Below are 13,833 nucleotides of genomic sequence, written 5' to 3' on the forward strand. Positions count from 1 at the left end.
CAGACTCATGACCTTTGCCCCAGCCCAAAGTTATGCCCTTGCAGAAGCTTCAGACCACAGTAACTTGATGGAACTGTTGTGCTGTGCAGTGGCTTTTGGGAAAGGTATGATGCTGTTTCCAATTAGTGCATGGTACTTGAGAGTTCAGTGATGACTTCCTGGCTCACCATTTGATCCCAAGAGAACGCAGGACTAGAGCACTTGGGAGTTCAGACTGCACAGGCCCTCACCCATACTAGAGTACTAGGAGGGGCTTCTCACACACCCCTCTGCAGTTCCTTTTGCATTAGGTAACAGGTGATTAAACTAGGAAAGATTAAGGCATGACCACACAAACCACTGTCTGGGTAAGCTAGGTGGGAAAAATTTAAAGTGCTGAGATAGTGGTGTAAAGTATTCTTGTCAGGTCCCACCAGCCAGCATAAGACACATAGACAACTGTTCACAAGCAAAGAACTGCAGCAAAGATCATGTGCTGAGACTTTGGCAGAGCAGACCTAGACACATCCCCATTGATTCAGCCACCAAAACTGAACTATATATATCATACCTTTTCATACCCCTAACCTCTTCCTCATTTTTGGTGCATTAAGCTCTGCATCTGGGCATTGCAAGAGGTTTCTTCCATCCCAACCCAGTTGGCAGCAAGATCCACAACTCTCCCAGACAGAGCACCAGCTAGGTGGAAAACCTGGCTTCCAGGCATGGCTCAGTTTCAGATGGGTTCAGATTTATGGCTGGAACACCTGTAGGATGAAATGGGACTGCTGCACATCCAGTGCCAAAAAATTTACACAGCCATAAAGAAAAGTAAAAAGCCCCCATAAGCAAACATGTCTGAAAGCACTTTATTTTCAAGTAGTCATTCTGACAGTCTGGAAACTCCAGTTTCAGTAAGACCAAATACCCAAATAACTCCTTGTAGTTTACGTTATGTCAGAACACTTTAGGTTCTATCACATCACTCTCAATGAGGACATTGAGCAGGTATGAACATGTAATTCTTCCCATCTGTCCCTGTGTCCAGCAAACTATGAAATTTTTCATAAAATACAGAAGAGCTTCAAAAGAAAGGATTTAAAAAAACTCACTAGATGGGCACTGTTAGTCTCCAACACTCTCCTCTTCCAGCTGTTGTATCCACTGCTGACCATGCAGCATGAACCCACCATTTCAGGAGCAGTGTGTAAGCAGAAAACAATAGAGAGTTGTGCCCCAAAGCAGACCCACATCCCCTATTGCAGACATGCTCCTCCAACAAAAAAATTATGCTTAGGATGTAAGCTCCAAGTTGGAACACCTGTGCCAGAGCCAAAGCAGAAACTAGAGAGTATCACAGCCACACAACACACTTTATTCTATAAAGAATGTAAGCACTTCCCAACCCTGTTCATCCCTAGCTGTGCTCATACAACTATTTGTGAGGCTGTCCTTCTCCCCAGCACTCCAAGTCAAAGCCTATGAGCCCAAAGATAGCCCCAGATAGTGCTACACAGATATAAAGGATGAAAGAGCCAAGGTGGCTTGTGGATAATATTCTAGCAGCTTTCCACTAATGAAAAGGGACTACCTTATGGATGGGTCCATGCTGGAATCCTGAGCAAGGGTACTGTGTTGCTGGCTTGGCTTAGCCCTTGTTTTCCACAGAAGGCTCCCTGCCTGTTGCAACCTTTACAGCAGGGATTTATCCATCGATACAATGCCTTGGGCCAGTCTGGACACTTGGGAAGGGCAAGAAGTAAACCAAGCAGCTCATGGGAAAAAAAATAAAAAATCACTCTCTCCTGGAGTTGGTGCTAATAAAAGCCAATGGATGCAAAAGGTTCAGCGAGGTTTTATTGCTCTGCCACAGCAGGGGCTGAGAAGGCTGCAGGATTCACCCCTAACCACCTGGACTGGCCGATCGTCCCTTCCCCACATGGTCCCTTCTCGGCCTGGAGGCTGGCTGGCGTCACATATTGGCTCTCTCCCGCTGCAGACGAGAATTGTAGGCTCGCGAAACTGTGTTCCAGGAGTCCATGTACCGGTCCATGCACATGGCGATGCACTTCTGCGGGACACAGAGCCTCAGAGGCAGCCCCGGGCTAGGGGCCCGCGGGTCCCCAGTTCTCCCGCCCGTCCTCACCTGCTCGGAGTTGTCCAGGGCGCCGCCTGGCTTCCCGATGCACTTCCGAAAGCACTTGTCCGTCATCCGCTGCGGAGAAGAGCCCGTGAGCGGGACCGCGGCCCGAGGGCTCCGGCCGCAGCCGCCGCCCCTGCTGCAAGGGGAGCGAGGCGGCCTGGCCGTCACCCGCGACCCGCACTGGGACCGGCCCCGGCCCCGCCGCCCTTTCTGACCTGCAAGAGCTCCTGTGCGTTGGCCACGGCGATCTGCACTTTCACCTGCTCCATGATGAGCCCGGGGTCCAGCTTCCCCCCGCCGCCTCCTCCGGAGCCGAAGTCGGAGCCGAAGCCGCTCTCCATGCCCAGAGTCACCGCGGCCGGGGCCCCTGCGCTACCGGAGGGAGAAATGGCGGCGTACGGGACTGCGGTTCCCAGCGGGCCCCGCGCCGCCTCCGCCTCCGCGCCGGGCGGGACTGAGCGCGACGCTCCCCTCCGCGGGCCGCCTCAGCGGGGCCGGTCCACGCCGTCCCCGGCCCAGGGGTGCCCGTCCCGCCGCCGCTCGTGGCCCGTGTCCCCGAGCGCTGGTGTCACCGCCGACCGCGGAGGAGGCGGCCCCGAGCGAGCTCCCAAGGGACTCCCCGAGGCCGAGCCGGGCCCCTGTCAGATAACAGCGTTGGAGTACCAGGGTTCAGCGCAGCCCCACGAACTGAGGCAACGGGAAGGGGCTTTAAACCGGGATCACCAGACACAAACGCTGCCCAGCTACGCCCCGTAGTGAAACACCAGCTCTCCTGGGATCGCCGCAGAGAGAAACTGCCCTTTGGGTTCTCTCTGGAATTCATCCTTCTGTTCTTCGAGGCTTCCCTCTGCCTTACCTGACTCGGGTGAGAGGCCCATGCCCTCAAAGCTTGCCTCAACTCCATTACACTTCCTTCATCAAGAAAGAACGCTGTGAGACGAGGTAGAAGTAAACGGGAGTGGACAACACTACGAAGTTCTTTTTCATGGGTGAGATGTGATGTGCAGGTAGGAGATTGCATGATAGGAGGGGATTACTGGGTACAACAGCAGAACTAAAGCCAAAACTGCTCATCTTCACTAGCCCGAGTCCACACTCAAGAGTATTGCAAACCATATTGTCCTGTCTTTGGATCTGCCCACTTCAAACAGAAGCCACTCCTACCACCCTACAGAAGCATCATCAGCTAGTGCTAAGGATGGGGCAGCCACCTAAGATATTATTTTAAAATGGGTATGGACTCAAAAGCAGGCTGGCAAATGTGTCAGCTCATGGCAATGCTTCTGTCCATCCCTAAGAATCCATCCCTGCCAGGGATGGTATCTGCTCTCGTTCTTATTTAGCATCAAGCAGGTTAAATCGAAAACCCCCTTCACTGCAGTGGTGATGAGAAAGCAAGGGAAGGTTTATCTGCTCCAGCTCCTAATTTTCTTCCCCCTCCTTTTCTTGGTACTGATCAGAGAGGATAGCATGTTGCACCAGAACTCCATCACGTTTAAGGAAAGCATTCATTTGCTTCTGGAGCACATCCCATGATCCCTGTTGGGACACACCCCACGATCCCAGCTGGAACACACTCTGTGATTCAGCTGGATCACTGTTAGGAGCACAGACATCAGCTCTTTGTGTCCTCTCTCCAAATGTAACATCTTCCTTGGATGAATAATCTCAAACAGCCCACATGACCTGTGTGTTGGGCAATAGACAGAAGGAAACCAATAAAATGCAAAACATTTATTCAAGTGTGTTGTACAAAAAGTTTCCAGTCATAAAATGTATATTACAAATCATTGAAAAAGACAAGACATTTGGCATGCATATTCTAAAAAGAAAAAAAACCAAACCACTTTGAAATGATAAAGTCTAGGTTATGATGTAGTTTTTCTAAGTTTTAAGTGAACACTTTCATTGTTCTGTTTTTGTGTTTCTGTTAACAACCTTTTTCATAATTCTCTATTTAAAAAACTTGAACCTTCCAAAAACACGTCTGCAGCAGCTGACTGGAGGTGGTTACTGCAGTGCCCTCAAGCCAGACCTATCTAAATCAAAATTTTGTTAAAAAAAATATAAAAATAAAAATCACAATTCAAGTCACAAGGCATCACTGCTATGAAAATAAAATATCAACTGTATTTTGTGCCCAAATGGAAAGCATTTTGGCTTAAACTTGCTCAAAACAGATTATTGCTTGTAATTTTAGTGTAATGATCTGGGTAGCTGAATATACAGTAACATCTGCATTACCAAGATGGACTTGTCACTTCAGTAATAGCTAACTAGAAAATCTGGAAGTTCAATAAATAACATTTTCTGCAACTCCAAGTCAATTCACTGCTTGTGCTATTCTGAATGGAGGCTTTCACATCTTTTTCACTCTAGACCTTAGCATTTCAAGAAAGGCATTATGTTTACAAATAATAATTGCATGTAAATATGATCTTGTATAAAAAAACCAACAAACACCTTTAAATAATTTTAAACTGGTTTAAAGCTAAGCATATTGAAGGGCAAATAAAAATTCTGTTTCCCAGGCCATTTTAAATGAGAAAACAATCTCTCCAATATAATTTGTTCTGACATTCAGCTAAAACAGTGCTTTGAAAAATGCAATCACTGTCTCACCTTCCGCTCACTGGTTCACAAGGCTTTGCTCACACAGAGCTTGGACCCAACAGTATCAATAAAATGCAGGACCAAATATGGATATGCCTTTGTTTAGAGATAAGACTTTCAAAAGAAGATAGAGAAAGAAGAGATAGAATGGTTTAACAGGGAAGACATGAGAGAAGTGGCTACAAGAGATCTAGAACATACAGCATGCATGTTTTCCTGCAGCATCAAAACCTGTCTGATGCGCATAAAATTAACAGATTCTCCAAGGTCCTGGGGTGTAGAGAGGATTTTTACACATCTCTTCTAACCTGCAACCTCTGTTCAGGTTGTAGTTAAACACCCTTTATAGAGGATAAGCATTAAAAAAGAAAAAAAGAAGTGTATAAAACCCAGTAAGATCCCTGAATGGAACATGAAGTGTCTCATTGCCTGAGGACAGGCACCACACATAGTGATCTCCTTTCACACTGCAGTACAATTCCCACACTACTGTCAGCTTGCACATATGCTCAGCTGGCTTCTACATCACAGGAAGCAGATATTTGTATTATTCCTGAGACTTTTGGTTCCTACTACAAACACAGACTATGCAGCCAACTGTCCATCTAATGGCAACACAGAGCTGAAGACAAGTGAGCAACATGTCAGTGCGAATGATTGCTTCTGTCAGAGCCAAGCTGGAGCCCCATGTAGACACAAAGAGACCTGCTGGGAAACAGAGCTGTGAAGCAATAAGTGGAACAGGAAATACAGCTGTGCGGCAGCAAAAGAATCACAGGAAATGCAGGAACAAGGGAATCCCAACCACTCCACTCCTTGGAGTATATCATTGCAGTGCAACAGTTAAAGGAACAAATGCAGAAGCAAGGAAAAGTGGCATGCAGTGGCTATGCAAAGGACTCTGAGGCCACAACTCACTCCAGAAGGCAGCACACTCCTGACAGGTCTGCAACTGGATGGATTTATTGAGACAAGTATTTTCATGTGGCATGAGCTTAGGAGGAGGCAGGATGTGCTTACTGTATTTTATATTATATTCAGTTATGAGCTACACATAGGAAAAATTACTATTTCATCCAGAGCAAGGCGATATTTCTGGAATAAGAACATCCATATGGATAGTTATGCTCAAGTAACTACTCTGATAAAAGCTTCCTTTCCCTCATCAGAGACACCTTAAAATAATTTTTCTCCTGACAAGTCAAATCTATTTCTCCTTCAAGTTTATGCCAGGTACCAGCACTGGAATAGAACTGCTGTTCATGCTCTAATTTTGTCAAGACTGGTTCATATACAGGATCAAAGAGGAAAAGAGGGCAAGGAGACACTGGATTTTATTTGAACAAAAAGCTTTAAATATCCTGAAAATGGAAAGAAATCTTGGAAAGACAGGGAAAAAAAAACAAAACAAACAAACAAACAAAAAAACCACAATGCATTTTGGCCTGGTAAAGCCACAAAACTGCCTCCCAGTCTGGCTAGCACAGGGCCATTAGACTAAAGCTCAACATCAAAAGCAAGAGGCCGGGATGGTGGCTGGAGAAGGTAACACAAAAAATAAAGTACATAGGATACAGTAGTTCTTCTCTGTCTTGTAATTTACAGCCAGGAGTTATTATCATATTTGTAGTAGCCTATTAAAAAGCACTGTGGTAACAGAATCATCCACACTCAGACTTGGCTTCTCCCACAGTGTCAATCACACATTATATGACCTTTATATACCTAAACATGGTCCTGGAGAATCAAATAAACTGTTTCCAAAGTTAAAGGATACAGTTCCAATTCTAAGGACAAATTCTGCAGACTGTTACTCAAGGGCACAGTGCTCATTACAAGAGATCTGCAAGCACCAGTTCTTAAGAATACGAGAAGATACATTCCCCATACAGTAGCTGAAGAAAAATATGGCTCAGGTAGCAAGAGGTTTTTCTTCATTTGAGCTGCCTTTCTGAGGCCATTCTTTACAAGAAACAAACAAAAAACCACCCAAAAAATGTAAATTAACTACTCATTCATTGCTTTAGTATTTAAGATCACAAAATAATCTTAAATTTACAGGACAATCTTAAAGGAATAAGCAGTCTTAAAACTGGCCCATGTAAAAAATAAAAAAAAAATAGATTTTTAGGGAAAAAGCAAAAAGCTCTCAAACACTATGTCAGTATATTATAGAAGCTGTGGGTCAGAAAGGGAAATGGTGTCCAGTGGTTGGAAGGTGTGTTGCAAAAATAACTTTACACTGATTGCATTAATTTGCATAACAACAAATTTAGAAAAGGTAATTGTAACAGTATGTCTGAGAAACATAATTTCACTAGATACATCTTACAGAGAGAGAGAGACATGATTTACTACATATTTAACCTACTCAAGCAGAGTGGGAAAATTACATTAGAAAGATGGCCGAGTACATCAATGCAGTTATCCCATCAGCCCAAACAGCCAAATCTTCATCCTGTTTTTTTGTAATGGGTCTTCCGATAATGGATTAAAACATAATTCTAAATGTCCATTAGCTTAACTTCAGCAACTCAGTCATCCCACTCAAAGAGAGAAAAGTAGCATCTTTGATTTATTTTTAGATGGCAAAATAAATCCTGAGGCTTAAAGCCCCTTTTGTTCCCACCCTGCTTGCATAACAAAGCCATCAGTCAGAGCCACTATAAACCGACTTTCTAGGTTATATCTGTCAGTCATGATACTGTTCAGAGAACATAATGTCCGAAAGCCACCGAAAACATCCAAACCTTGTCACTTTTCTGATGAGTCTTAGCTATTTGAATGACAAGATCAGAGTTCAAGAGTGCAGGTAAAAACGGGATTCTGTGCTGGAATCAAATGGTATCCAAATTTTGTATCCAAACTACTAAGTTTGTTTTTCAGCTAGTAGTTGAAAAAACATTTGCATTCTTTGGAGCAGTCAAATATATTTCCTCATGCTTAAAGATGAATACTAACCCTTATGGGACTCAGTTACCTCTAGAGAAATGCAGCGGCAGAAACCTTAAGCTAAACGGACACTGTCAGATAAAAAATGCATCCTACTAAAATAAAAATCACCTGCTACCCATACAACATACTTTTTATATAAAAAACACTATTCTCCCTTCACTCCTTGTTAGACTTCGCCTTGAGCACTCTAATGTTGCTTACGTACTTAATAGAGGCAGTTCCTTTGAACTGTTTAGAAGTCAGTAAACTATTTCTGCTCTATTTTGCAAATATTGCTCCTTAGGATACCTGACAATGCCCCTTTGAACCTAAGAGAAGTATGAACAAACTATATCTAGCTCTCTGATTAAAAAGGACAACATTTACATGGGACAACCTTTAAAATCCCCAGTATTTGTAACTGCCAAAAGTATAAATATGTTTTACATCTAAAATCTTAATCAAATATTTTTAAAGCTGAATAAGTCAAAATTATTAAATCATAAATACTGAATATCATAATTTGTGTCCATGATTTAACTTGTGACAATGGCAAAATCCCCTAAAAATCAAACAGTTCAAACTCTGGGTTGGACACTTCCAACTTAGGATGGTGTGTATATTTAAGAAGCAGAACCCACCATTCTCCATCTTCTGAAATGATGACATGGAGCTCAGGTGTGACAGACCCAGATGTTTTACTATTGGACTGTCAAACATTGGAGAAAGACACAATGGCAAGGTCCTGAGTCAAAAATGCCTAAAATGAAGCTTCCATGTGACATTGCAATTGTGAAATAGCACTTTGAATGAATCTGTGATCTTATTTTCCTAAGCTGGGAATTGCTGACGATTCCAGGCAAAATACTAGCATTTCTACAACTGTGGAGGAAACACTCTGTGAATCTCTCCCAGGGCCCTGTAGATGAACACACTTCATTAAACCTTTTTCTGGGGGTATTATACTGGTTCTATATGTAATTATAGATTTACCGTACACTCAAGGAGTCTCATCTCATTTTAGCTAAAAATCTCTTTTCTGCTTTAAATTTCTAAGTAAGACTTAAATTCTGTATGGGGAAAAATACTGCATTCTAATATAGTGTTTCAATAAAGAGGGAAAAATAAAGAAATCTATTAAAAATCCTGGAAGTTTTGTTCAGTAAAGTTTTTTTTTCATATAAAAATGTACCAAGGAGAAAACTTCAAAGAAATAGGTGATGCATATAAAAATAGTTTTCAGTGGCTCTGGAAGGAAAAAATAAAAATTAAAAGGAAATAAATGAAGGGGGAAAAGCGCAAATAATAGTTTCTTCTTTTTTCACATCACTGAGCATCCTCTAGAGGTTGTTCTGGGATCACCCTAAAATAAAATAGACAGAGTTGAATTCAGTTCTTACCAGCTATTCAGATTGCAAGCCTAGACTCTGATTATCATCTCAGTTCCAAAAGCACTTTTTTAGTAGTTTAGTTACATTAAAGGAACATCACTACATAAGAGGAAGTAGAGCACATGCCCTACTCTGCTGCCAGGACTGACACACTGCTCCTCTGGCTGTGGTTTCCTGCAATGGGTTGACTGGTTAGTCTCCACATTTCCAACAGTGATACAGATGACAAATGAAAATTGTGATGCCATTAGCTCAAGACCAGCCAGTTCCTTTATTTCAAATGCTGATTCCATTTCAGAGATATGTCTACTGCATAGCTTCTTTTTGGGTAAGAACAATCAGTTGTTTTATACTACAAATACACTTCTCATTCCTTGGGACCAAAAAAGCTTTGAGAACACAATTGCATACCTGCACAGAATAGGTTACTTGTGAAAAGAGGTACTAACAGCCATTGATCAGAAGAACAAATCCCTTGAGTTTCAAATCTAAAATATTTTCTGGTATCATCTATATGCCTTTCTCCTTTTTTTGCTCTGTCAACTGCTGGTCGCTTATTTCACATTATTAAGCTAAAGGTTATCATAACATACAGGTGGTATTATTAAGAAAAACCGAGTTTATTTCCAGTGTAGAAGGTATAGTGTATCAGGAAATAAACCAATAAGCTGAAGCTTGCAGCAAGAGAAGCACCCCCATTCCTGGTTTTCAGTCATTATCTGGAAATCTGCTTCCAGCAAGAATGTTCCAGCTCTGTTGCACAGAGCAGCAGATACTGGGAGGAACACTGCTTGCTAATGCTACAAATGTGTGATCTGAAGCACAGATATCCTGAGCTGGCATCAGCCACTGCCTGGGCTGTACCAGGATAGATCTCAGCAGTAATTTCTGGCAGCACTGCTCACATTGTCCTCTCTTGGTGCACTGCAATGTTGCAAGCAACCATTGGAAGAAAGGACAAGGAAGCTCAGAGCTGACTAAAGTTGAAGGGGGATGCCCCCCCACCCCACAATCTTATGCCCAACCGATCCAAATGATGAGGTGCAAGTTAAACATCTGGTCTGCATCTGATTACCTGTTGGTTGAAAAGTTCTTCCTCTCCATATTCTGTTTCATCTTCTTCCTCTTCATTCTCTCGCACGACTACTGATTTAGTAACACTTCTCACTGCAACTTCCTACACAAAATGACAGATAAGGAGATAGCCAAGACTCTCTCCCTTAAGTTTTTGCTATACAATCAATATAATATCCTTATTAAATTTTGGAGAGTTTAAAGCAATTTGGCCTAGATTTAACACTAGCTATGTAAGCAAATACTGGCAATATCCTGTACACCACAACATCATTCCTATTTCTGCATACTAAAAGACATGGTAATGTAATTAAGCCACTATAATTTTCTTTCATTACACTGGGATTTAAGAGGAAGCAGACATGTTTCAGGTGAACGGTAGTCAATTTTACATACAGTCACAACAGACACAGATAGATGCTGAGATACAGCGTAATGTGAGATACTAAACTTTCTCAGTATGATTACACAACATAAAGAATATTCCAATTTCTAGTAAATATTCAATTTTAATTGCATATGTTGGTTATCAGTATGGTCTTACAAGGCAGGCACTAAAGAGAATTCTAAAACCCCAGGAAGCTTCCTTTATTACTAAATTATTTTTAACACTTCTTAATGGTAAGAATTTCTTCTGCCTACTTGCACCATGGAAATCACAGGTGAAAATCTCTAATTGTGGAAAATGTTGCCCTTAACATACACTCCTAAGCAGGGATACTAAAAGTAACCATAGTGAAAACAGACATGGATTTGAAATTTTTTCAGATACTAGTTTGACCACACAGTTCGAATACTGAGAGTGTTAGCTTTCTATTTGTACAAATTATCCCCCTCCTACCTCACCCTGCAAACAAAGTTCTTCCAGAACTGCCAGCAAGAAAGGCAACACAAAAACTGATACAACTCTTGTCTGCTTTCTTTTCCTACTGCTATCAGAATGCTGGGATAATGGCATGGTTATGACTAACAGCCAAGGCACGACTTTCCCTTGCAAAAGTCATCTGCAGGAATGGTTTTAAAAAAATTAACTGTGGGCAGATGTAGGACAATGCAGAATGCTCAGGAACATCTGCCAAATGGGAACTTACGCTTCTAACATGGAAAGGACAACTATCTTTCTACATTAATGCTTACATTGCACCTCAGAACATCACAGGAACTATATAATGGAAGTATGAATTGCCAGAAATGCTTCTTTTCTTTGTCTCATGTGAAAGTACATACTCAAATTCCAAACAAATTCTCTACTAGCAGGGTATTCTTCTAAAATAGGAAAAAAGTGTCTATGGGCATAATCATGATGATCACAGTTTTCAAAAATATCTCAAAAATGTCAGAGATATGTACAGAAACCTAATTATTTTACTGTTATAAACTGTCAGCAGAGAGCTTACAATCAGGATTTTGTCAATGTGTCATGTCACCTCACCCTCAGATTAAGAGTTTGGGAGATAACCCAGCCCATGGACACAGCCTACCTCTCCTTCAGAGTTTACAAGGTAAGTGCGGATATTTCCACCAGTGCCCCAGCTGCCTTGATTCTTCCACACGAGAACAGAAGGGGGACTATGAGATACACCTGCATCTGCACCCCAGATCTAGAGAGAACAACAATCTGTAATTAGCTATTTATCCAATTTTTTCTTTTAAATATACATATTCCTCTAATTCTCCTACATCTCTCTACATACTAAATTTCTTTTCTGAATTCAAATGGCAGTTTTACCCTACTTTTAGCTACACTTGTAGTAAGGTATTAAAAAAAAATCTAATACTGCAGTCATGAATTCCTTTCTGAACAAATTTCTCCTACCACTGTCTCAATAACCATACTGTATGGAGCCAAGGCAAAAAGCAGCATGTAGTGTATCAACTTGATCTTTTATATGTATCTGAACAATTGATACTTAACCAGAAATAGCTGAAAGTGATTAAAAGATACATATGTTTCTTCCTAAAAGAACATCTGTTGCAGTCTAAAAATAAAATGCAAAAGTATTGAAAAGCTGCTGTTTTACCACAGTTAATGCTGAGAATGTCCAGTCTTAACTACAGTCTACTAGTCTGAATGAATGCTCTGAACTGCTCCAAATTTTTTAAGAGGTTGAGCAGGATTAGGGTTCTAAACCTGGGCAAAGGTGTTTGGAAACAAATAGTTCTTAACTAATCCCCCAAAATACCTTTTTCTTCAACTTTCTCTGTGCCCAAAAAAATGGTCTTAAATACTGAAGTACTAATGTAGAAATTAATTTTTTGTTTTGCATTTTTATAACTGAAATCCTGGTTCTGTAGAGTGAGACCCATTAACTCAAAAGTTATACACCAAATCAGGCTGTACCAGACTTCAAGATTTCCAACTGCCAGCGCATCAAAGAAGAATATGTTGTTGACATACTGTAAATATAACTTACTGTAACAGTCTGCCCAGCTCTGAGGACATACTTAGGAGTAAATTTGTAAGCAATTTCATCTCCATCTCCAATTTGTCTTTTCAGTCTCCAGTTACCCAAAGACTGATCCTAATGGAGAGAGTCAGAAAGTTATTCAGAGTGAACAAAACACAACAAACAGGCATCAGAGTATAGGTCTTTGTTATTAAAATAATGGGAATATAAATTTATTTATATGGTTGTTAGACATTTGCATTCTACCTTGAAAGTATCTGCCTATATCCAGTCAGAGTCTGAAAGTCTAAATCCCATAAGGTCATTCAGCAAAATTTTAAAAGATATCCATTTCACACTACAAAGTTCTGCTAGATACCAGGCTAGCAGCTAGCAGACTAGCTCATTTCTGTGAGCAATGCCCCAGCACACATTTACACATTTGGGACACAAATTGTATTCTCTTCCTGCAGCATGTCAGCCCATCATTATGTTCAACTTTTCAAAGCCACCATTAATTCCTGCAGGATGCTGCACCTTGAGATGCTGCTCCTGCTCTCCACATTGGCCGCACCTACTCATGCTGCAAAAGGCTGTGTATCATCTCAATTTAGCTCCTCCTTGTTTTCTATGAGTTCTGCTGATGCTCACCTTCTCCGAGTTGTTCTTAAGCTGAACATATTTGCCCTCCAGGTCTATTTCTTCTATGCTGATACTTCCTGTTGCTGAAGCTTGCTGGGACATTTGAAAGCTACTGCTACTACTGCTGCCACTGATACTTCCAGTGCCGATCCCACTTGTTCCACTGCCAGAAAGCTCCTCTGCTTCAATACGTTTTCTCTTGCCTCGGGAAGAGCGAACAATTGAAGTGCTGCTGCTGCTGCTGCTGGAGGTAGCCCGAGAGACTGTGACACGGGAGGAGGGACTTGGAGAGAGCTTCAACCTTAACACAACCAAGAAAGCATTTTAATTAACTCACCCAGAGAACCACTTACAAAGCTACAATATCCTCAAATAACCAGACTGCAATGTGTGCTGAGGCTGACAGCATCCTAACTCTGTATGTCAAGAGGACTGCACACATGAGGAGGAGTGGGCTACCCATCCCTAAGGAATGTTCTCGCAGTATGACCATGTGACATGGAAAGCAGTGCTATTGAGAGCAACACAGATCACTTAACCCCTCTCTCCAGTACAGGTACTACTAAACACACTACTCTTGGGCCTCGTGATTTAAAACCACAGAAGTACAAGCTCTTAAGCAAAAAGATGATATGAAGACCAAGCACGGAATTATATATATATTGTAAGC

General features: G+C 41.8%; 2 protein-coding genes across 2 annotated transcripts in view; both read right to left on the minus strand.

Moving 5' to 3' along the window:
• Positions 1–1,814: 1,814 nt before the first annotated feature.
• On the minus strand, positions 1,815–2,538 carry TIMM13 (translocase of inner mitochondrial membrane 13). Its single transcript, XM_005531369.3, has 3 exons — positions 2,338–2,538; positions 2,126–2,194; positions 1,815–2,050 (listed from the first exon to the last, which is right to left on the minus strand). Exons 1-3 carry the CDS (start codon positions 2,461–2,463, stop codon positions 1,952–1,954), a joined length of 294 nt encoding a protein of 97 aa, XP_005531426.1. The 5' UTR covers positions 2,464–2,538; the 3' UTR covers positions 1,815–1,951.
• A 207-nt stretch (positions 2,539–2,745) lies between these two features.
• Positions 2,746–13,833, minus strand: part of LMNB2 (lamin B2) — a 38,665-nt gene continuing 27,577 nt past the window's right edge. The window contains exons 8-12 of the mRNA XM_005531370.3: positions 13,173–13,464; positions 12,549–12,656; positions 11,616–11,735; positions 10,136–10,237; positions 2,746–9,032 (exon numbers count right to left, since the gene is read on the minus strand). Of these exons, the coding sequence (XP_005531427.1) occupies positions 8,991–9,032; positions 10,136–10,237; positions 11,616–11,735; positions 12,549–12,656; positions 13,173–13,464 (664 nt within the window). The 3' untranslated portion in view covers positions 2,746–8,990. The remainder of the gene's footprint in view (positions 9,033–10,135; positions 10,238–11,615; positions 11,736–12,548; positions 12,657–13,172; positions 13,465–13,833) is intronic.

Source organism: Pseudopodoces humilis, chromosome 28, assembly GCF_049639895.1.
Source record: "Pseudopodoces humilis isolate 2021_Gansu_Grassland_sample_001 chromosome 28, ASM4963989v1, whole genome shotgun sequence".
NCBI classification, from domain to species: Eukaryota; Metazoa; Chordata; class Aves; order Passeriformes; family Paridae; genus Pseudopodoces; species Pseudopodoces humilis.

Bases quoted from the DNA above. Each gene is read 5' to 3' on its own strand.
- TIMM13 (XM_005531369.3), bottom strand. From the start codon at position 2,463: ATGGAGAGCGGCTTCGGCTCCGACTTCGGCTCCGGAGGAGGCGGCGGG. The intron at 2,195-2,337 runs GTCAGAAAGGGC...TCTTCTCCGCAG, and splicing joins ACGCACAGGAGCTCTTGCAG to CGGATGACGGACAAGTGCTT. The intron at 2,051-2,125 runs GTGAGGACGGGC...TGTGTCCCGCAG, and splicing joins CCCTGGACAACTCCGAGCAG to AAGTGCATCGCCATGTGCAT.